Raw genomic sequence first — 23,095 nt, 5'->3', positions numbered from 1 at the left:
AAAGTGTTGCGAAATACAGTTTCTGTCGTGTTTTATTCGTCATTTTGTAAAATCCCATTGAATTCTGTTGAGGGACTGAGTGCTCGTTAATATAAATGCGCTACCGGAAACGTATTGGTAAACCGGCTGTTTACATTTGGTCGATGTAGTCTTTTTGCTCGCTTCCGTTTCTCATAAGGCTAGCGAGCAGAGCAACTGTGCTCCGGGAGAGTAAGCGAAATAAACAAACAAAACCTTGAAAATATTGAAAGACGTGACCACTGACCAGTGCAATATGAAGTTGAACTCGACTGTGACCGTGAGTGTCCCGCAAGACATAAACATCGGTTATCGCCATCAAGTGGTCGGGAGTGTGCTAACGCTTCAGATTCAAATATTGAGCGGAAGTTACACAGTTGTGAAGTGTCTGAAAAAATAGTTCCACTATAGCAAAATAAACGGATTGGAATCATATATTGCGACGATATATTGTTTATAATCATCAACGAACACCACTAACCACTCGGTGAGTTTAACAGTTTTGTAAACGAACATTATTGGCTGTTTAAATGACATTTTCGGACATGCCCATTGACTCCAATGTTAAATGGGTCCATGGCCAATTCTATTATAGTCAAAAACTCGAGAGAGGAACCATTGTCAAAAAAATGTTGTCCACCACTCTTGTTCATCCAAAACAAACTACAATATAGACTCAAGGTGTTAAATACCGGAATTATCCTTTAAATTATCAACTGATTCACTGCTGCACTCTTTGATTGAATCTTGCTTTTTGGCACAAAAAACTTGTGTGTCTCTTTAACCGTTGCGTACTCATGCCGCTGCGCCTCAGATAAAGGCTGACCTCTTAACACATCGTCTGCCTCGTCTCCCATGCAGTATATTAATGTGTTCACCTGATTAGCCTGCGAGCTGGCTAATCTCGCAGGCATAAACATGAAGAATCCATTTCTCCCACTCTTGAGGTTTTGTGAAATTGAACGGCTATGGAGGCTGAATTGTGAAGGTGGCGCTCGGAGGCACGCTTAGACCGAACTGGAGTTGTTTCTGCGCCACCGAGGGACCCGCGTCGCCCTCGCTCATGCTGATCGATCAACTACCGCCGACTTTTTTCTGCTCTCTCTGTCTCGCCCCTCTTCTCCTTTACGCGTCTATTCTCACTTTTCTTCTGACGCCATGTCGAGTTATTAAACAAAAGAGATCAGGCCCATTGTCACGTCTATTGCGATCTCAAAATTCCGGCCAGTTGATAATACCAAAGTCCTTTTAGGCAAGTCGTGCCACTCGGCCACCATCTTGGCTACGCCTCTGGGCAGCTATTTCGGACTAACAAGACCAGGCTCCTATCTAAATGATTGTGCAGAGAGTCAGAACTGCAATTTTTTACTGGTCACTGGGACATAAAACTCCATGTATAGAAACAGCAGTAAAACATGATAAAAATCGCTTAAAAAGTTTGATGACTTTGCCCCAAAATAAGGTTTAAAACGCCTTTTTCGCCACAGGTTATACTTTTACTACGCACGCGCAAGGGTTCACGACACCAACTTAATTTACCTCAACTGTGCGCATGCGTCAGTGAAACCAGACGATAGGCTTAAATGTTTCCCGGCTTGACCGTTAAAAGCAGATGATTGGCTTTCCAGCGGGAGGGGCGGGACATGTGCATACAACCGCCATCTTTGCCGTTACGGGTTTTCCTTATATAGTTGTATTGAGGATTGAGGAAGTGGCATGTATCTTATATAAATTGTCTCTGATAATACCTACAATATCAAAATCGACTGCTGGCGGTAGATCCTTTTCCTATTTAGCACCAAAACTTTGGAACAATCTTCCTACCATTGTCCGGGAAGCAGACACACTCTGTCAGTTCAAAGCTAGATTAAAAACACATCTCTTTGACCTAGCATACACATGACACATTATAGACTTCTATAACTCAATGTTAGGCTGCAAACCCTGAAGTACTTGGTACATCATAAGAAGGATGGCGTCTACGCTAATATTAGTCTCAGATTATTTCATGGTTTATTTGACTATTTCATGGTTTGCGTTATTGGAACGGTGTCGTGTTGGCGGCCCACTAAGTTAATGACGAATTATCCCCACGAAGAAGCCCATCTCAAACACATAATAATAACACCACAGTAGCAAGCCTAGCCCAGGTTAAAAAGTAACACAAAAGTAACGTAAAGCATTACTTTCTATAAAAAGTAATAGGTAACAAAAGTGTAATGCATTACCTTTTAAAAGTATCTTTACCCAACACTGCATAGTAGTATGGGTAGATAATATTATAGTTGTAAATGTTGGCATTTTGAATTACCATTTTATTATTTTACTAATTTATTTTAATATTGGAGAATTTGTTATTTATTAAAAACATAACCCCCTGAGCATGATATCTTGTTTGGGGGGTGCTAAAAGTTACTAGCACACCTGTGTCAACATAAAGAGGAACTGTCTTCACATACAGCCACTAAACATCACATTGAATCCAGATGGTTCAATTTAATTCCCAATATGCCGGTTTTGTTAGTTTTAGACATATTCGTTCTGAGAAGGTCTAGCATCATTCGTTTGCAGATGCCTCTTGGTTTGATAGTTTATCATCCCATATATATTTTAGTGTGGCTTAAGTCTCCAAATACTTTTTGAGGCCACTGTATACTAAAAAATTAATATTGGCCATAACTTTAAGGTTGCTTATTCAGCATGATCTGAGGACAAAACGGTGTTAGTCAGTGACTGCTTGTTGACCTTGTCTGCATATGTGTGTATGACCATCTGTGTGCGCAGCGGCAGAGGCCCCAGCTGGGCGGCACTTTACTGGGGAGACAACACTCATTAGAGGAGGAGTTTGTGCGAGCCAAGGCTGCTGTGGAGGTGAGACCAAGTCCCTACAACACACACACACACTCACACGGTCACACAAGAAAAACACGGCTATGTATTTATTCTAAAAAGTTTGGAAAAAGTCTTCTCTGCTGCCACAGTAATCTTCATACCGCAGGGCTTATTCACAGTGTATCTGGCCACCTGGGAATTGCAGTTTCTTGCATTCTGTAAGGTCAGTCTCACCCTGTAAGTTAAGACTGCATAATTGGTGTATTTTTAGCTGAAGAGTGCAGCATCAACAAATGACATCTCTGCTTTGTGATTATGTCAGCTCTTACCTCTCTAGTCTCCAATTCAGAGATGCTTATTGGGCAGTAATATTCATAAGACATCCATTTTAAAGTGATGTGCTCAGTAAAGTAGCTATATTTAACAGTGACACAAACATCCAGTCAATATCCTGATGCAAACTGTCTGAAGTTTTCTGTACTTCCCTTGCATGAAACTACTGTACCTTTTGTTGCACACTCTCTAATGCATCAGCTATAAAATAGGGTAAATATTAGAATAATATTTCTGTTGTGAAGCATATTTTTATCAAACCATTCATATTGTTATATTATATCTACAGTTGAAGTGCCTTTTTCAATATTAAAATGTTTTGAAGAAAAAAAAGGCTCATTATAAGAATTAAATCCCTTATTAGGAAATATCTTATTAAGTAGTTTGGTATTATAATTAATTATTATTTCTAATTATTTCCTATTTGAGTGTATAATGATGTAATGTACTGGTGAACTGACTGAAGGATTATATGTAATGTATGGCAACTTTGTGTATGTTGTTCCTCTGTTCTTTACAAAAGCAATAAACAATAAGTATTAATAAAAACAAAACAAAAACTTTCAGTTATATTTTTTATGTCAGAGTGTTCCCACAGGGCGATATCTCCAACAATATGCAAAAATCTTCAAAATCAAAGTCCCGTTTTGCATGTTGTGAGGTAACCAACATGTAGAAACATGCACAAAGCATAAAACAGGAAATGATCTCAAATAAAGGAAAACTTTTTTTTAAATAATAATTAAGATGTGTACATACACCCTTTTCGTTACACAATGCACGTGACATTTTTAGAGTCTATATTTAAACTTGTCTTAAAAATTGTTGAACCTTTTTTCGAAATCAAACGTCAAACCAACACAAATGCAACATTTCTAAGAACTTGCACATTTTAAATGATATTTTCAAAAAGATTTTCCTTATCCTTTATCAAGGACTCATAGTTCTTGCTTAACTGCTACAAAAGCTGGTGCATATTTTGAAACTGAAGCAGGGATGAAACCCTTTTAATTGCAAAGCTAAAGCACAGGTTGTCTGTGCCAGTGGGTGATTATTTGAGTGCAGATGAATGACTCTAGAGATCCCTCGCGGTGTTGCATCTCCATGGCCTCTTCATCACGACGACAGAGCTGAGAAAGAAAACGCAGACAATCTAGGAAAAGATTGATCATCCATATTCTATTGGGCCACTTATTTATATGATTTATCCCAGTGTATCAATCATGCAAATGGAAAAAAAATGAATGCGTACGTGACTGTCTGTTGTACGTGATCGTGTGCGGCTTGCGGGATTGTCTGTGATTAATTGTCCCGGCCAGCACGTGCCTTCATCGTAGATGGAACACTCTCCCCTCATTTCCCCTTAATGCAAACACTCAGTGAATCAACTCTAGGACGACAGTTGAAGCCTAAGCAATTGTTTGTCTGTTGCGAGATTAATTTGAGCTGCCAAGAAACATAAAAAAACCAATACACTCAGTTAGTTGTGCTAAGAACTGGGTTATTCAAGCTGTACTGTTAAGGGAGCCATAGTAAGCGAACAAAGAATGCTTGACGGAACACACACTTGCTAACTATGCACAAATGCACAGATAGAAACACGTCTTTTAGATCAGTGTCATGTGTGTGAATAGAGTTGAATAGGGTGTGAATCCTCATTCTTGGAGGTGATGCTGATTTTACCTTTGTCATGATCAAGAAGCATTTGGTGAAACATTAATGGGCTAAGACTGTGACAGTGACTGTCTTCACATGCACAAGAATATTCCAATATTATTCAGATTTTGATAATTTCCGAATATGTATATGTGATAACATGTCAATCCGTTAACTGATTAAACTGATTTTCACGATTTTAGAAATCTGAATAGAACATGTGGCATATGCCAGAATTCTGTATTCTGAATTATGAATGTAATTGAATATTCCATACTGTATCTGTGCAAGTTCAAACGAAAGTAATTCTTAGTGCTGTGTGCTACTGACAGCCAGCAATAGAGGAAAGAAAATTTTTGGAGTAATTTGGAACATTATAATAATCTCATGATGGTCCAATACTTTGCGTTCCAGCTTCTTCAGTGCTTCCAGTAGAGAATAAGGAAACTAATGATGTGGTTTGTATATTCGGAATATGCTGATCACATACTGTATATACAGGAATAGTACAGTAGCTGCGGATATAACCCACGTTTTGCTAAATGATGTTATGTAATAAAAGGTGTGGTGTCTCAAAAGGATAAGAACACAGAGAGAGAGAGAGAGAGAGAGAGAGAGAGAGAGAGAGAGAGAGAGAGAGAGAGAGAGAGAGAGAGACAGTAAAGACGTTGTTGCAAAAAAAATCTTATTTCAAATAGAAGCTGTTCTTTTGAACTTTCTATTCATCAGAGAATCCAGATAATAATATATGAAAATAAATAAATAAATGTTTCATGGTTTCCAAAACCGATCATCCCGATCTCACAAAGTTCTGTTATAATCAATGAAGCTGTCTATATTGCTCATTGAATCTCTTATATGTACATAATATCTATGTTCTGACTAACTTAAAGATCTCTGATTGGCCATTACATTCAAGAGATCAACAGACATGTATGTGATTTGCTACAATGACTCAACGCGGCAAAAACACATCATAAATAGAAAGTTTGACATTCTCCATAGCACAAACTGGAGCATTTGCTAAATCTGTTATGCCAATATTATATTTTTACAGTTTCAACTATGGGGGTTCTTGTTTTTGTTTGAGGGTGCTTATAGATATTCCATCACAGGAATACATTACTTATTTATTCCTGTCTCCTGACGTGTTCCTGTTCTAAAACTGTCATTTCAAATTGTATTTCAATGTCATTGGTTTCTGTTCCTTGGACTTTTAGTTTGTATGTTCCTGTCTTCCTCTGTGTTGTAGTTCATGTTTTCCTTTTTCTCATTTCAAGTTAGTTGCTATGGTTACTAATCGTTTTCACCTGTGTCTTGTTTAGTTTTACCTGTGTGTATTTATAAGCCCTTATTTCGATCAGTCCTTTGTTTGGTATTGTCTTTAGTCTAGTCAAGATCATTAGTTATTAACTTAAGGGCCGCTAACACGACACCGTTCTAACAGAAAACCCTTAACGCGCTCCGGCCCGCTCATTCGCACAACAACAGTGTCTGGTGGCTTGAGAACGCAAACCTTGAAATAGGTTCCAAGGTGCAAGGCCTGAATAAAAAAATTAAAAAAAGTTATCTCTGCGCAAACCTCAAAAACACGAACCTGTGAAAACCCGGCCTGCGTGCGCATCCGTATTACGTGTTTAGTCTATAGGTATGTGCGTTTGAATATATATATGTGCGCAGGCGTGTAGTGTTTATTTACAAATTGACCTCAACAAATTACTTGTCTGGCCTTAAAAATGTATAATACAGATTTTTTTTATTGCAAATTATACGTATTGTGTGTAAAGCTGTTATGTTTATCATTCTCCTGACATGTTCCTGCCTGTTCATTGTTGTTAAGAAACTAAATGTAGATCTTCATCTTCATTTTCTCTCTCTATATATATAATATATACACATACACAGTCTAAGAAAGTAATTTACAATAATATTTTCCTCTGCAGTCAATAATAGACTAACTGGAATCTGCTTTAAAATGATCATACCTGATCTGATGTACACATATCTATACATTGTGCACCACTTCTGCTGACCTCACAGATTGATAAGAATTAGATACTGTATGAAAGCTGAGAGGTCTTCTGGTAATCCAATCGCAAACGCGCTTCCAAATGGAAAATGCGCTTTTGGATGGTGAATCCATAAAGATGAATATAGCATGTTGACCTTTTGGCCTTGATGCTTAAAATTACAGTGCAGCTTTTTGTAACCAAAAACCATATGTCCTCATAAAACTGGAGCACGATTGTGTGCCTGGCTGGTCCTATGTGGACTAATTAAAAACACAGAGCAATTCAAATGCTATGAAGTCTATCCTTTATATTCCCTGCTGGGACAAAAACAACTACTGTTAAAAAGCATTTTATGGATGCCAAACAACATCTCTCTGTAATGCTGTACAGGGTCTTGTTTTGTATGATATTCCACTATTGGCTGTGTCCTAAAGGGATGTGTAACTGTCTCCCACAGTCAGACACTGAGTTCTGGGATAAAATGCAGGCCGAGTGGGAGGAGCTGGCACGGAGGAACTGGTTGGAGGACGCTGACAGTGAAGGCCCGATTCCACCCAATGTTTCATCCACTGAAAAGGTATTCTCAGCCAATCAAAATGCTCCTCATCAGCGGTTCTCCACCACAGGGCCGGAGACCTTATACCTGTTTTCCAACATAATAGTTTGAGTCCTGGAGCCAGAGCCTGTTCTCGGCCGTGCAGTGGCGCACTCCTTTGCTGTTCACGGTGCCGAGAGTGATTCTTGCTTATATCGGCAGCTCGCATAAACTGCCGGTACTATCATCTGTCGTTTTTGGAGGTTTTTTGAAACTAAAACCATTGGTTCACCCACTATATCACACACTGCGCCTCTCTCGCGCTCACAGTTTTATATAGTTAGATTCAAAGAGTAATGTAGCATTATTACATTTCTCAACGAGACTGCTAGGTAACACTTTATTTTGATGGTCCCCAGAACATTATGTTGACTAAAGCCCTATTCAGACGGGATTAGTTTAACGTGGATGGGGTAAAGTAATTATTTCCAGAGCTTCTCAGTGATTTTAGTCCCGTCAAATGTGCCATCTCAGTTATAATTACGGACAATGTCAGTAAAGATTACGACGACTGTTACCTTCTGTAAAAAGGTGCGAAAAAAAAAGTGTGAATAGACTTGCTGTAAATATGTACTTAGATATTCCGTAATTTCCTGTTTAAAAGTAGTTTTCTGTTTTTTTTTTCAAGTATGGAAAAAAGTTGTGTCAGTTGTGTTCTAGACGGTAGGACTCAAGTGTTTTCCACGCACCATTCAGATCAGAAAGAAGATCAAAAGCACTCGTCAGAGGCACAAAACTTCTTTTAGCGTTAGGTAAGTGCCTTTTACCAACACAATCCAATCTGAATTTAATTAAAGGGGTCATGACATGAGAAACCAAATTTGCCTTGATCTTTTGGTATATAAGAGGTCTTTGTACCATTAAAACGTCCTGCAAGTTTCATAGCTTAAGACGTCCTCCCCATTATAAACGAATCATTTATTTAATCAAGCTCGAAATACAGCTCGTTCTGGATCCATGATAAGAAGTGACGTCACGGTACGAAGTGACATACCCGCGTTTGCATATAGACCGCCTCCGGCACAAGACAACTACGCTTAAAGCGCAAGACAACTACGCTCATTTCGTATCATTGTCACGACCGCGCCCGCGCGCCTCACAAGTGTTCAGTCGACGGACAGCGAGCCGAGTGGGTCTGTGTACAGGGAAATTACGATGCCACGCAGATGTGCTGTTCATGGCTGTGAACAAACAACATCTTTGAAAAATGGATGCACTTTATTTGTTTGCCGACGTCCCAGTCCATTTGAAGGATGACTGTATTGAGAACAAATCCCAAAATGATGCTGGCTTTGCCAGAAAACTGTTGCTCAAAGATAAGTCCGTGCCGACTATTCTGGGCTCAACAACGACGACGCAAACTGTAAGTAATGTATTTAAAACTTTAAACTACTTTTTAAATACGCTGAATCCGCACAGGTTCTGGCTGGGGGCGTTAATAATTGATGCATAGGCACTGACGTTATCCAATCATAACAGTGGGCGTTAACACTGAACTCTTAAAGGGGAAACACCCCCAAAACAGACTGTTTGAATCAGAGGATGAGAAAAAGGGTGGGAAAAGGTCATAAATCACTATATTTTAAAAGTTTTTTTGTAAAAAAAACTATAGTAATACTATAATTGCACCTAAGGGAACATAATAATAAAATAAAAAAAACCATGTCATGACCCCTTTAATACATCTTTCGACTGGATGTTATATAAATATAGGTTATATGTGTTTGCGCACATGATATCAGGAAGCAACGTAATACGCATGAGGACAGGAAGGTGACGGCGGTGCGTAAATCGAGTTGCGACTCCCACTTCTGCTAGTTTTACTGAGATTTATTATCCTGTGCGAATTGGCCATTGTTATTACAGACATCCTGTGGTAAAATTACATTACTACCCTTGTAAAACTAATCGTCCGAATAGGGCTTTAGTTTGAACTACATGTCAACTAACTCTGTTTTAAAGGGACCATCAAAATAATAAAATACAGACTGCCATAGACAGTGACAGCAACACCCCCCCCACACACACATACATTATGTTGAACCACATTATGTTGCAGCCAATTAGAACACTTGTATTGTACACTGCAACTCTTTTAATAGTTCAATAGTTTAATAATCACTGCTGTGAGCATGTAAGATCTCCTGCTGCATGATCAGACATGCATAAATCCCATAGCAGATCTAAGCAGGTGGAGCTGGGGAGGTGAAGGGTTTCTGATCCACTGAACCAGTGCATTTAAATGTTCATTGGCTGCAGAATCAGCAGAGGCCAATCAGCTTTTGCCATATAGATGATGAAATGATGCGATAGCTAGCAGATTGCTAGAGTTTCTTGACTGAAATATATATTTATGTGGAGTTGGGCCAGAGAGATTTTATTTAACACTGATTGGGACAAAAACTGGAGCGTGGAAGAGGAGCTTTTATTGCATCGCACTTGGTTTTGGACACTCAGTGAGTGGATGTAGTTTACATAACAATAACCGGCAGAAGCCATTCTGTTGATTGTTAACCAATCAAAGGTGCTGTTCCGCACCACCGCATGAATCTCAAAATGACTGCCCGCTGTATTGCTTTCTCTATGACGGCAGAACTGATACAGGGGTAGATGTATCACTTCAAAGGTTAGAGACTCCAGATGTCAGATAATGTTCTCTTTCATCTAATATTCTCTCTTATGTTCCATGATTGTGTGCTTCCAAGTAGGCAGAGAATGTTCGGATATAGCCAAAAACTACAGTGCTTTCCTATTCTCCTTGGCTTTTGGCTGGGTCTGATCATTGTAAGTGATATGTACTGTAGCATGACGGATTATATGACTGTTGGTTGTTTTTGACGTTGTTATTTTATGCTTATAAATACTTCTCGAGTTTTAATGTTATTTTATGTGCAGCACTTTGGTCAATTTTTATGGTTTTGAAAGTGCTTTATAAATAAATTTGTATTGAGTTGCTGCCTATGCTGCATCCCTTTTAGAGATACAGCTTGATTAATCATAGTTTCTAGATGCTAGGGCATTTCTATGTACTGTAGTTTATAGGGTGCCAACAGAGTAGTATGTCCAAATACGTAGTAAATAGGCAAAAAGTACCTGGATGACCTACTAGTTTCGACGAGATTCTGAATTGTGCATATGATGACACTTTACTATACCATGACGATTTATGAATGGCAGTGAAGTGACACAACTGATGCGGTAGGTCATGTGACAGTAACAACATGGCGGATGTAGTACGTCCGAATTTTATTCACACTACCCATATTCATGATATAGATAGAACATACTTTTTTAATTGTCGTGAAGTATGTTCAAATTCAAATGTAGTGGCTACTGGGACAGTGTTCGATTCAGATGCACTGAATGAAAAACACCTCAAAGGCTCTTTTTGCACTGCCTGTAAATTACTGAAATAATCATAATAAGTGTACACACATTTATTGTGTACTTTTTTTTTTTTTTTTTTAAGTTATTTTTATAGAACCCGTTTAACCCTAACCTGTTGCAATCATTCACGCTCCTGTCATGGTTGATATTTGAAACAACACAATCCATTCAAAAACCTTTAGGGATTTTTTGAATGATTTTTAGGAAAATTCTCAAATTCTTCTGAAGTTTTTACTTTAAAACAAAAAGTATGAGCCACTGTAAAAAAAATTATTAAATTATTGTTTTTAATTTTCTTTCTAGCATACAAAGAGTCTTAGTTTATTGTGTAGTGTCACTTAGTTTAGTGTGTAGTGTGAGTTCATGTGCCCTTTTCTTCTCCCCACGCCACTGATTAGTCCAACTGCACTTTTCACTGCAATATTAAAGACCTCAGCATGATCCAATTATCAACACTCCACCGTCTGCCTCTCCAGATTTATGAAAGGATTACTCTTGAGTCCCGCGCCGCTCGAGTATTCTATTAAAATCATCATGATATTTAATCGTGGTTTTGCTTGTTTTCTTTAAGCTTGTTCCTTGGTTCTGTTGCTTACAGGGTCACTGCTTCCATACCAATAACCCTTACAAAGACTACACCAATGCTTTTGAACAGGGGCTGCAGAAGTGCAAGGACGGGGATCTGAACAGCTCTGTACTACTGTTAGAGGCGGCCATCTTACAAGACCCTCTGGACTCTGAGGTAAAGAACCCCAATCTGGACAACCCATTTATTGAGAATTTGTGTGTTTTTTTTTAGCTGTCTTACACACTATCTGTGCTCCTAAACCTAGCAAGCGGCCTACTGAGACAATATTTTAAGACATGAAGACTTGAAGGAATCCATAAGATACTTTCGATTGACCAAAATCAAAGGCAGCTTGGCATCTTTTGCAATTAAGGCAATTCCAGAATGCATTACACCGAGCAAAATGAAAAAGTGTGTATATATATATATATATATATATATATATATGTATACACTAATATGTAAACACATAAATCTAACTGAACCCAAACATTTGAACTGATTAACTGATTTGAGCAAATTAAATCAGGAATTTTTATGGCTTTGTTGTAGCACGTGTCTTTGCTTTGTTAGTTTTCATGTGCCATGTGCTCCACTGTCTATTGTCTTTACCCCACCCTTCTTGTTACCTGTTTATTTGTTCATGTACCCCAGTTTTCCTCCCTCGTTATCCTCCTAATTTCCTTATTTATTCCACTTTTGTGTTCTGCCCTCCCAGAACACATTCAAGGCTGGTAGGATGTTTAAGTTGCCTCCAGAATCATCACCCCTTGGAGATATGTACTAGATCTCCTTCGAATTAGCCCAGGGACTTGTTTTTGGCAAGGTTTTGGCGTTAATTGACCTTTTACTTGTCTGACTCGATGATCCCACTCCCTGGGAGGAGTTGGGCAATTAGAAAATCATGGACTTACTGGGAAGTAATTGACCATAATAATAATAATAATATATTTATTTTGTATAGCGCCTTTAAAAGTAGCTTTCTCAAAGCGCTTTACAGACAAGCATAACAACAATTGAATAAACACAATGAAGATACAATAAAAAAAAAATAAAAAAAAAAAAAAAAAAAAATAAACACATAAAATCAAGTTCAGGTAAAAGCAATCCTAAAATAAAGAGTTTTAAGACGAGATTTAAAAGTCACTAGTGTATTTGCTTCCCTGATGTTGGCCGGGAGAGAATTCCAGAGCTTAGGAGCATAGACGGAAAATGCTCGGTCACCCCACGTATGAAGCCGTGTCTTCGGAACAACCAAAAGACCACTCTGTGAGGAGCGCAGATTGCGACGTGGTGTGTAGGGGATTAATAAGTTAGTCAAATACTGGGGTGCCAGATTGTGCAGAGATTTATAGGCCAGCAAAAGGATTTTAAAATCAATACGGTACCTAACAGGTAGCCAGTGCAGGGACAACATACAGGGACCATGTTTGCCATCTAAAGGATACAGAGATTCTGTAGGAGGAGTGGATCCCTCTCTCATTCAATCTCACCCAATCCCAGCCTAGTCCCACCACGTTGTCTCGCTCTTTGAAGAAGAGAACATTTGTCCTGTGGTACCAGCCACGGAGGCCACTCCAGAGCCCGCTCTAGACCAGGATCCTCCAGAATCTGCTCCAACCCCAGACTCACTGCTATCCAGGTCCTATCCTGGCTATGCACCAGGGTTCCTGTTAAGCCCGAGCCTCCCTGGTCTGCCCCAGCAGAAGGCCAGATACCGCCCTGGCCTTCTGCTAGGGTTCCCTCCCTGGCTCTTCCCTCCCGTCCCTCTCTGGTCATCTGTCTGGGTTCTGGACCATCCAGACCTTTCCTGGACTGTGCCCCCAACAGCGGCCTGGTTTCCATACCTCCCTCCACTACCTGTCATTGTCTGACCCCAGTCTGTCTTCTGTTGTTGTGTCGGTGTGTGTATCTGTCTTGCGATGTCTTGGTGTATGTCTATTTTGTGTTGATGTATCAGTCTTGTGTTTGGTGTTCCTCATTGGTGACGCCAGAGCGTGTCCTTTTAGAGGGAGGGTAGTGTTGGGGTTCGGACATTCACGCTCCATGTTTTGTCTTTGGTTTTGAGTGCACGGGTTGAGTGTTCACTGTCCATGTGCTCTTGTCTCGTGTCTTTTTGTCGATCGCCTGGTCTTTGTGTTCATTGGTCAGGCGTTCTTGGGTTGTGTAGCACACAAGACCTATTTGAGCTTTCTTGGCTGTTCTGTGTTTGGGTTTATCAGCAAATCCTGATGATAAGAGACTTATTTTAAAATCATACAAAAATTAAAACTGACCCCAAACTTTTGAACGGGTGTCTTGTAGAAAATGGAGGGGACCAATTCTTTAAGAAGTTTAATAATTTTATATTTAGAACGTTCTGAATCAGCCTCGTGTCCGCTTACTTGGATTTGGAACATAACTATTATCTCCTGTATTCAACTCCATCTACTCCGAATGTTTTATCACCTCACAAACGATGAAACCGCTTAGTGACAGACAGTGCAAATCCATGTCCTTCCTGCCTTCCTTTTATTATTGCCCAGTCAGCACCATCAAACATTTAATGAAATTTCCCATGTTTTATGAGCCACAGTGATGCCAGACAGATGGCGTAAACCTCTGGGACGGCTTATAAATATGATCCTGTTTAATTTGAAACAAAACCACATTAAAGTCAAATGCCAACGTCCCCAGAGTGAATGCACTAAATGCACTAGCCAAGCACGTAATGAAGAGGGAACAACAATATGCTTTAGAAAACTGGCAGCCCCAATAATTGAACGCTCTTTTTACAGTGCCCCTCGAGCAATTCAAGTCTTTTTTATTTCTGCTTCGCTCTAATATTTTTGTGATGTTTCAAACTATAGTGCTTTTTTCCCTCTACAAAGGCTTGGCAGGTTTTGGGCACCACACAAGCAGAGAACGAGAATGAACAGGCAGCCATTGTTTGTCTTCAGAGGTGAGTCGACAATAATGAGGGGTTTTGTGATTTATGCTCGAGTCTGATATATGCCAGAGGAGCATTAATGCTCTGTTCTCTGAGGGTGAATGATGTTAAAAATACAGAGTTTGAATGTCCTTTCATTGGGGATTACACACTTACTAGACACTCTGACAAACCAGAATCTTCTTAAGTGCAATGTTCAGGATTTCTTGCCTAATCCACTAGTCATTGAAACATATTTTAGATAAAAGGCTGTAGAAATAGTCACATTTGTAGTTTCAGGGTTTCTGCAATTCTTAATTTGTAAAAATTGTTTAAAATTAAGGCCATAACAATCTCAATTGGAGCAAAAAGTCTAAAGGTCACGAACGTATTAAATTATGCATGAGGAAATTGCATTAAAGCTTTATGGGGTTCTGCGCAATTAGTGGTAACAAATGGTATTGCACAAATCATTTTTGGGAACACTCCCCTTGCGGACCATTTATTGGACTACAGATCGCGCCGCCCCAAACTCACGTAGTTGGTTTAATCACAATTAAAAACAAAAACAAAAAAACGTTGTTGGACCAACTCACTCCCTCGCTTATTCTTCCATGTTTGGTCATGTCTGTCTTTGTTCAAATAGATGTTTGGAGCTGCACCCAAACAATCTGAAGGCCCTGATGGCTCTGGCGGTGAGCCTGACCAACGCAGGGCAGCAGCCGGAGGCCTGTGAGGCTCTTCACCGCTGGATCAGATACAACCCCAGATACAGACACCTGCTCCAGAACCGCAGCCCTCTGGATGGCTCTCCACTGCCCAGCCGCAGAGGGTCCTCCGTCTCCCCCATCCCCACTCTCGGATGGTACGATCCACATTCACTCGCATGAATCAATGTCCACATGCTGCATATATAAAGCATATGCATGAGGTCTGTTTTGTGAGATGGGAGTACTGTGGTGTAGATCACGTATTTTAATTTCACTGTAGATTCTTCATTCATTCATTCAGGTTTCTTTATGAACGTGTCAATAACTTTATGTAGTCACGCCTACTAAAAGATACACAGATATATGTACGTACTGTGAGAGAAACAAGCAAATTCTCTATTATACTTTCTCTCACTGGTGGCACCAAATTAGTAAAGGGTTTCGGTCACGTCACTTAAGATGAGTGTGAGAATGCCAGATGACCTCTTACTGTCTTCCGCTGGTTGTACTGGGTGACAATGCAGCGGACAAAGGAGCCGGAATACGTTTCAAACCGCCTTAAACACGAAGCTCTGCGGTATGTTGATCTCCTGGAGCACCAAAGGGTCCTAAAACCTGGAGCACACAGACAACGTTTCCTTAAAGTGAAGGACTGCCCTCCTGAGCTTAACCTTGTTGCAAATATCTGTTTGTCTTCTGTCACCCTGGGCCTGTTGTTGTCTCTTTCTTCACAGGCCAAGAGACTCAAAACATTGTATCTGGTAATGTCTCACCTTTGTAGGTTGGAGACTCTACCAACCTGTACCTGTATCTAACTTGGGAACACATTTGCATAAAGCACACAGTCTTTAAAGTGTCTTTAAAATCTAACCAATGCATTTCTCACTTTCCAAACCACAACCAGAATACATTTGCAAAGTTGTTGCCTTTTTGGAAAAAAAGATTAATTTATACGTTAACAGCTGCATTTGTATAGGATTTGTTGTATGAAGTATGAGTTGAGTATGAAATTAATCTGTTTTAAGGTTTCCAAACATATAGTTACGAATGGATTTGTTATTATTTAAAAATTGAATAGTTTGAGCCACTGCTATCGCACCCAAAAAGTCATAAATAATTGTTATGGCCGGTTGGCAGTTGTCCTAGCATCCTTATCTGGTGGTGTTAGACATTTGTTTGTGCAAGTCCACCAAGATCCAATCAAAATGTAGCAAAGCTTTTTCCACTGTTGCAGACAGAGAGGGGCCCAGCCATAAAACCTGGCCCTGGAATGTGCTATCAACTGACAGTTTATGTCATCGCCACGATATACGTGTCCTCATACGGCCCTGCCCTTGTTCATGGTGTGTGTTGTGTGCAGCTCTCAGCTGGTGGAGGTGTTGGAGCTGTATCAGGAGGCAGTGCAGAGCGCTGAAGGGGTGGACCCGGACCTCCAGACAGGCCTGGGTGTGCTCTTCAACCTCAGCTCAGAGTTTGACAAAGCTGTGGACGCCTTCAATGCCGCACTGTCTGTCCGACCGGAGGTAAGCCAGGGAGTCCTATTCATCATTTTTAATGCTACAGATCTTGTAGATTCTCAGAGCTGTCCTGACAGCACTGTGGGTGTTTTTAAGCTTGTTTAAACTATTAATTAATTAATACATATACTTAATTATTTACATTAATTGAATAATTAATTAACACAGCAATCTGTAATGCATATTGATTTAGTAGTTCACATTGATTTGGGTGGAGGGTTCTGCCCACAGTTTCACCACTTTTAGCTTTGTTAATATAATGTGGTGTTTGATATGTAATTTAAGTAAGGAATAATCCACGGCTAGCTGTGCATTAAATGATTTTAATGCACTATGTTGGAGGCAAAGAACCACCTGACGCGAAGCGGAGTGCATTCAAATAATTTAAAGCACAGCCAGCCGTGGATTATCCCGCTTATACCAAGACGTTGGACATTTATGAACACAAGACAACAGACGTAAATCCAGTCGCGAGAGAACAGAAAACCGCAGCAAACGTACACAAAAGATTTTGTTGATAGTGTCATTTTTTTTTATATCCACTGTTAAATGTATAAACTTTAATAGAAATATTTTCAATTCAAATTTAAATCTTTATGGAGAATATATTGCCTTACCAGTCCTAGTGAGCAAGCTAAATGCAAGATAAAACGATAAAAACACAACAAGGATGAATAGAGGAACACTTAGAAACACATGTTATATAAAACTAATGCAGAGTCTATTAAATCTTTCTCACTTATTCTTTCTTACTAATATAATATAATATCATAGTAACATTTAGAATTGATTTTAAGGTCCTCCTCCTCACATACAAAGCCTGTAATGGGCTAGGTCCAAGTTCTAGTGTAAGAAGTTCTAGTGATTCATTTGTAAATTATGTGTCTGCGAAACCACTAAGATCATCTGTTGCTTGTTTATTGGAGGTTCCCAGCAACAGTCCAAAGACAATCAAGAATGCAGCCATTGACAGTTATGCCTGAAATTAATCTCTGGAGCACATTACCAATAGATCTGCCAATTCTGTATGTTTTCACAGGACTATCTCCTGTGGAATCGGCTCGGGGCCACGCTGGCGAATGGGGACCGCAGTGAGGAGGCGGTGGAGGCCTACACCAGAGCTCTGGAGCTCCAGCCAGGCTTCATCCGCTCCAGATACAACCTCGGCATCAGCTGCATCAACCTGGGGGCACATCGGTAATGAACCGAACCAATGAGCAAGGGTTAATCCTTAGTGTAGACACTAAAGCAGACTGAACAAGCAGAAGGCTAAACTAAATAAAGTCTGAAACTTCAAATTTCAGGGCCCTATTTTAACGATCTAAGTGCATGGTCTAAAGCGTATGGCCCAAGTGCACTTAGGTTGTGTCCGAATCCACTTTTGCTAGTTTAACGACGGGAAAAATGGTCAGCGCATGGTCTAAAAGGGTTGTCCCTATTCTCTTAATGAGTACTGGGTGTTTTGGGTGTAATGTGGAATAAACCAATCACAGAGTCTCATCTCCCATTCCCTTTAAAAGCCAGTTGCACTCGCGCCATGGCGGATTCGCTGTTTACATGATGAAATTTGCAAGAGGAAAAACTCTTTTCTAGCGATGAAACGGATCTGCTCGTGCACGAGGTTAAAGCGCAAGCAGACCATCTACGGGACAAGCCGAATTAAACTATATCTGTTCACAATAATAATCTTTTACATTGTTATCCTTTATTTTTTTATATTTGGCATGTTTGTGTGCTGCTGTGTGTCCCTGTGTGTGTAATAAGCAGAGTGTACGTGTTGTGGACCCGCTTATAGGCACACATTACTAATGCACCCTTTAAATAACAAATATTGCGCCATTGACTTTAGACCAGGTTTCAGTTGGTCAATGGCTCAGTCTATTTCTGTTTCCTCAAAATAGCAACACACCAACAATGCGCCTGAACACACCTCGTTTTCAGACCAGCCGCCCATGGGCGCACAAATGGGTGCAAATGCATTTGCTATTTAAACAACCATGCGCCATGCAGGACGAGAAAATGATAACTGCGTCGGACTGAAACTAGCAAAATAACATTTTACCTGTGTCTTTTCTCTGGCAGGGAGGCAGTGAGTAACTTCCTGACCGCTCTGCACCAGCAGAGGAAGAGCAGGAGTCATCAGGCGATGTCCAGCAACATCTGGGCCGCTCTGCGGATCGCCCTCTCCCTCATGGACCAGCCAGAACTGTTCCAGGCAGCAAGCGTGGGAGATCTGGACCTCCTAATGAGGGCCTTCAACGTGGACATGTGATCCGACTCGGACCTGTGAAATCTATTATTCACTGACAGTAGGCACAAAGTTTGGCTCGAGTGAATACGGGATGTCAATTTAATATGCAGAGCGTGCACAGCTATTTTTGTTGAATTTATGGGCAGCCTTTGCTTTCTTCAGAGGCCCCTGAAGACGGCGTTTATATTCTATAGAGCACAAGCAGAACCGGTACTGAAGGTTTTTGAAACTAGAGGAATACATGCCAGAAAGAGAGAGCAAAAGCACCTTTTCTTGATGTTAGTTATATTTCACTAATATTTTTAAGCTTATCTAACTTTGTATACTTGAGAAAAATGAACCAAACCTCGTTGGGGAACATAGGAGGAATTTTGTTTAGTTTATCGATTAGAATTGAATATTAATCTTCAAAGAGCCTAGCTATCTATCATGGTCGATTCAGATCTCAAGAACCTTTGTTCATCCTGTGTTTTTCCACGTTCATTTCACACTGTTAGTTCACGTCCCTCACCACAAGGTGGCGCTGTTTTTCCACTGAAAAGAGTGTAGCCGTATAGCCGGTCAGTTCAGGAATGACACTAGGGCTGCATCTGAAATTGCATAGGTGCTTATTTTTGCAAAAATAATTACTTCACGATAGAAAAACAAAACAAAAACAATTCATGAATGTAATCAGGTGACATTGTCATGTGACCGTCACTTCACTGTCATTCACAAATCCTCTCCCGTGGTCTCATGGGATAGTTAAGTGCCCATCGAATGCACACTTAGAAGTATTCGGTCCTCTAACTTTTTTTGTACTTGGTACTGTTTTTCGCCTACTATGTAGTAGGGAAGTTTGCGATTTCGGTTGCAGCCTAGCTGAGTTTGACTCAGGGGGATCTATACACCCAGGTGTGCGGGCAGGGCGTGTTCCCCAGGCCATCTGTCTTCCAGCGAGCCCCGTTTAATGCTGTGTGCTCCGGGGCATTCTGGATCAGGGCTCGGTGGGGAGCAACTTCAAAGCCTCTGCATGAAAGGTCACAGCTAAAGCAGTATCATGTTGAAAGTGAGCGAGTTCATTTAAGACTGTTAGCCCAAACGTTCAAAGGGGACCGAATACATTCACAAAATCTACCAACAACAACATCTTGGCCATGCAGTTGAGTCGTTGGGCCTGGTAAGTTTGAAGCGCATTTCATGAGACTGAAATCCCTTTATCGGTCATACGTGCAGTATGTAGTTTATAGTGAAAAAAAGCCATGCGCTAGAACATTATGATTTCAGCTCCTTTGTATCGTTTTAGGCTGGATATTTTTCTTTGAAGAAATAACTATGCAAACCAGCATTGCTGTTTTTTTGTTGTTGCTAAGTTTACCAAAAATCCTAGTGGGTGTCCTTATTCAGATTGGTCTATAATTTTAACACTATGCATTATTAGTTAACGTCAAAGTAACTGGAGTGAGCCGAGATGATTGAAGGGCACTGAATGAGACGGTGTTTAAATACATAAATAACATTAATAACCTTTTTTGTTTGGGCAAATTGCTTCACTAGATGCATCTTAAATATTACAGAAGGTTTGGAAAATCTGATGATTGCATGTAATACAGAAAACAGATTTTCCTCTCTTCATGGTCCCATATTTACTAACTTAAAAGTGAATGTAACTACTATTAATGTACATTTTTGAGCAACATTCAAACACCAAGCATACTATATATGACAATATTTAAAATCATATGCCATGTATGAGCACAGTATGCGGGCATTAATGACACTTGTCTTGTAGAAAATCACACTAGTTTTGCTATGATCAGAGCTGTCATGTAACTATAAATATAATTATTGGCAAAAACAACTTGTAGAATTGCAGAAGGAAATGTATTTAATTTTTATTCATGTAAAATAGACTATTTCATGGAATGAACAGTCATAAAATGTATGCATGTCTACCCATCAAGTATCATCTTTCAGTCTCTCCTACATTAACAGGTAATATAGCCAAGATGCATTTATAACCTATTTATTAAAGCTGTATTTTAGAAGAACTGAAATATTATGTCTCTCTTTTTTTTCATTTCAAAACTAAGCACATGGTGGTCCCTGACCTTTAAATGATCTAGAAATGGTGATACCAGAGCACCCCCCACAGGCACACACTGAACACTGCTTTCTTCTGTCTGAAGTAATGCAGTGGTACATTTGTCACCTTTAAAGCTACAATATGTACGATTTTTCTAATAAAATATCCAAAAATCACTTGCACAGTGTGATATATTTCCTGCAGTTGTGTACTTACACTATCCCAAAAGTTCCCAAAGATTTTTAATTTCAGAGAAATTCCTATTTTAAAAAGTGCCCGTCCCTGTTCACATGTATCCATGTTAGTAATGATAGTAACCATGGCAACAGACGTGCATTACGTCTAGCAGCGGCACACTCACGCTGTTGTTGTTTCGTTCAAACATTATGGAGACTTTGGGACAAAAGGAGAACTAAAACAAGGATCAATATCAGCGTGGCGTTTTCGAGACGCCGAGAGCTTCACGTCCGCGACTAACTTCGACTTCGCCACTCTTGAATACTGTATGTACTTTATTAGACAGGTGAGCAAATGTACATAACACTAATCAATGTTATATAGCTTAACATGATGAAATGTTAGAAAATTATCAGTATGTTATTCAAATGTTGATCTAGCTTACTGCTAGTCTCATACAGACAAATCAACAAAAAGAATAACATTATAACTTTCAACACACTCAAATGCAGTTTAGTTAGTGTGATAGTGTAGAGCGAGTGAAACAGCGCCCCGTTACCTCACAAGTTTCATTCGTCTAATAAACTGACCTGTGTGAGTATTAATACAGCACTTGCGAGTAATGGTAGTTCGGTAGAATGAAATGTCCTTATTCCTTTATATCCGCGGGACTCGCGTGTGGCGCTGATATCTGTCTCTCATTAGCAATCACGCCCTGCTTCACACCGCAGTCATGTTAAAAACATCAATGTATTCACTTATCCATAAACATTATTAGATCCATCAGCTTGACGATAAGTTCCATAATCCCGCTTATGCGTCATCAACCTACGCCTTTGTTACTGTAAGAGGTTAAAGACCCCTAGCGGCGAAAACAAATACATATTGTAGCTTTAATCAGTGTTGGGAAAATTTACTTTTAAATGTAATGCATTACAAAATATATATTACAATATGTTCATATACAATATTGCATTACCCCATAAAAAAAGTAACTAATTGTGTTACTTAGTTGCTTTTCTGTTACTTTTTCTAATCCGGGCTGGGTTTGGTTGTTTGATTTTGATTTAAAAAAGATAAAAATACCAAATGAATAAGCCTCAGGCTGAAGGAAATGCAAATTTACGTCTGTACAGTAGAGGGCGCAGCTCAAATAAAAATACCTGTCAGCTGTTCTGCCATTCTGGATCGCAGAAGAACAGGACGCAGGAGAAGAAAGTTCAACACTCCTAAATGGCACACTTCATGTGGACTCGCGGTCTCGTGGCCTTAAATTGCGCGTGCTCGCCAAGTGTACGGGTCCGTAGTGTGTCCCATTCTGCATTTCAGCGCTCAGAAGTGTGCTCTCGAGTGCCGCCTTTGTGCCCTCGATGCGGACTGCGGCGAAACCCCGCTCTTTCGCGCCCTCCACACGAGTTACCTACCCAGGAATCATTGCGGACGCCCAATCAGAAAAATTACGGGAAGAGTTTCGTGGCTGTTGGACTTTCGTGGCATGATGTCATCAAGCCTGTCCCAAAATACACTCTCGCGTGGACTCTCGCCAGCGCCCCTTAGGTCTGCACTGCCTGGCGTCACCAAGTGTGAACTCGAAGGAGGTCCACAAGGCCGGAGTGTGGCATTTGGGATCCAGCCTTAGGCCCTGTTGCAAATGGCACACTTCATATGCACTTTCATTCTTGTGGACTTAAAATGGCTGCCGTGGGCGTGTCCGTTAAGTCCACGGTCTGTAGGGTGTCCCATTTGTTATTTTAGGTCTCAAAAGGGTGCTCGTTAGCGCCCCCTTTGTGGTGATATGTGCCCTCGATGCACTTTTGCCGAGCCCGCACCGAAGCGAGCCCCACAGCACAGTTCTTCCCGACAGTCAAAGCGGCGTTACATCACGACTTGTGACGCGAGTTAAAACGCGAGTGTTTAGGGTGCCATTTGGGACAGGGCCTTACTTCAGAAATACAATTTAAAAAAAGGAACTCAATATGATGTTTATCAAGTCATTTTTGCTTATTAGTATGCATGATTTGGATCATCAAAAGCAGAACATTGCTTCATTAAATAAATTGCTCAAT

The 23,095-nt window shown here is 40.2% G+C and overlaps 1 protein-coding gene across 4 annotated transcripts in view; it reads left to right on the top strand.

The window, feature by feature from the left end:
• Positions 1 to 21,020, top strand: part of pex5lb (peroxisomal biogenesis factor 5-like b) — a 61,138-nt gene extending 40,118 nt beyond the window's left edge. For 2 of the 4 annotated variants that reach the window (XM_079614266.1, XM_079614264.1), the window contains 8 exons: positions 2,803 to 2,889; positions 7,309 to 7,428; positions 11,432 to 11,575; positions 14,272 to 14,342; positions 14,956 to 15,174; positions 16,380 to 16,542; positions 17,576 to 17,733; positions 18,619 to 21,020. In XM_079614266.1, the coding sequence (XP_079470392.1) occupies positions 2,803 to 2,889; positions 7,309 to 7,428; positions 11,432 to 11,575; positions 14,272 to 14,342; positions 14,956 to 15,174; positions 16,380 to 16,542; positions 17,576 to 17,733; positions 18,619 to 18,808 (1,152 nt within the window). In that variant the 3' untranslated portion in view covers positions 18,809 to 21,020. The remainder of the gene's footprint in view (positions 1 to 2,802; positions 2,890 to 7,308; positions 7,429 to 11,431; positions 11,576 to 14,271; positions 14,343 to 14,955; positions 15,175 to 16,379; positions 16,543 to 17,575; positions 17,734 to 18,618) is intronic. The other 2 variants (XM_079614267.1, XM_079614265.1) reach the window with 1 other exon arrangement.
• The last annotated feature ends 2,075 nt before the right edge of the window (positions 21,021 to 23,095 follow it).

The sequence above is a fragment of the Phoxinus phoxinus genome (genome assembly GCF_949152265.1).
Source record: "Phoxinus phoxinus genome assembly, chromosome: 5".
Classification (NCBI taxonomy): Eukaryota; Metazoa; Chordata; class Actinopteri; order Cypriniformes; family Leuciscidae; genus Phoxinus; species Phoxinus phoxinus.
The sequence above is the reverse complement of the archived record's forward strand: the minus strand, read 5'-3'. Positions and strand labels throughout refer to the sequence as shown.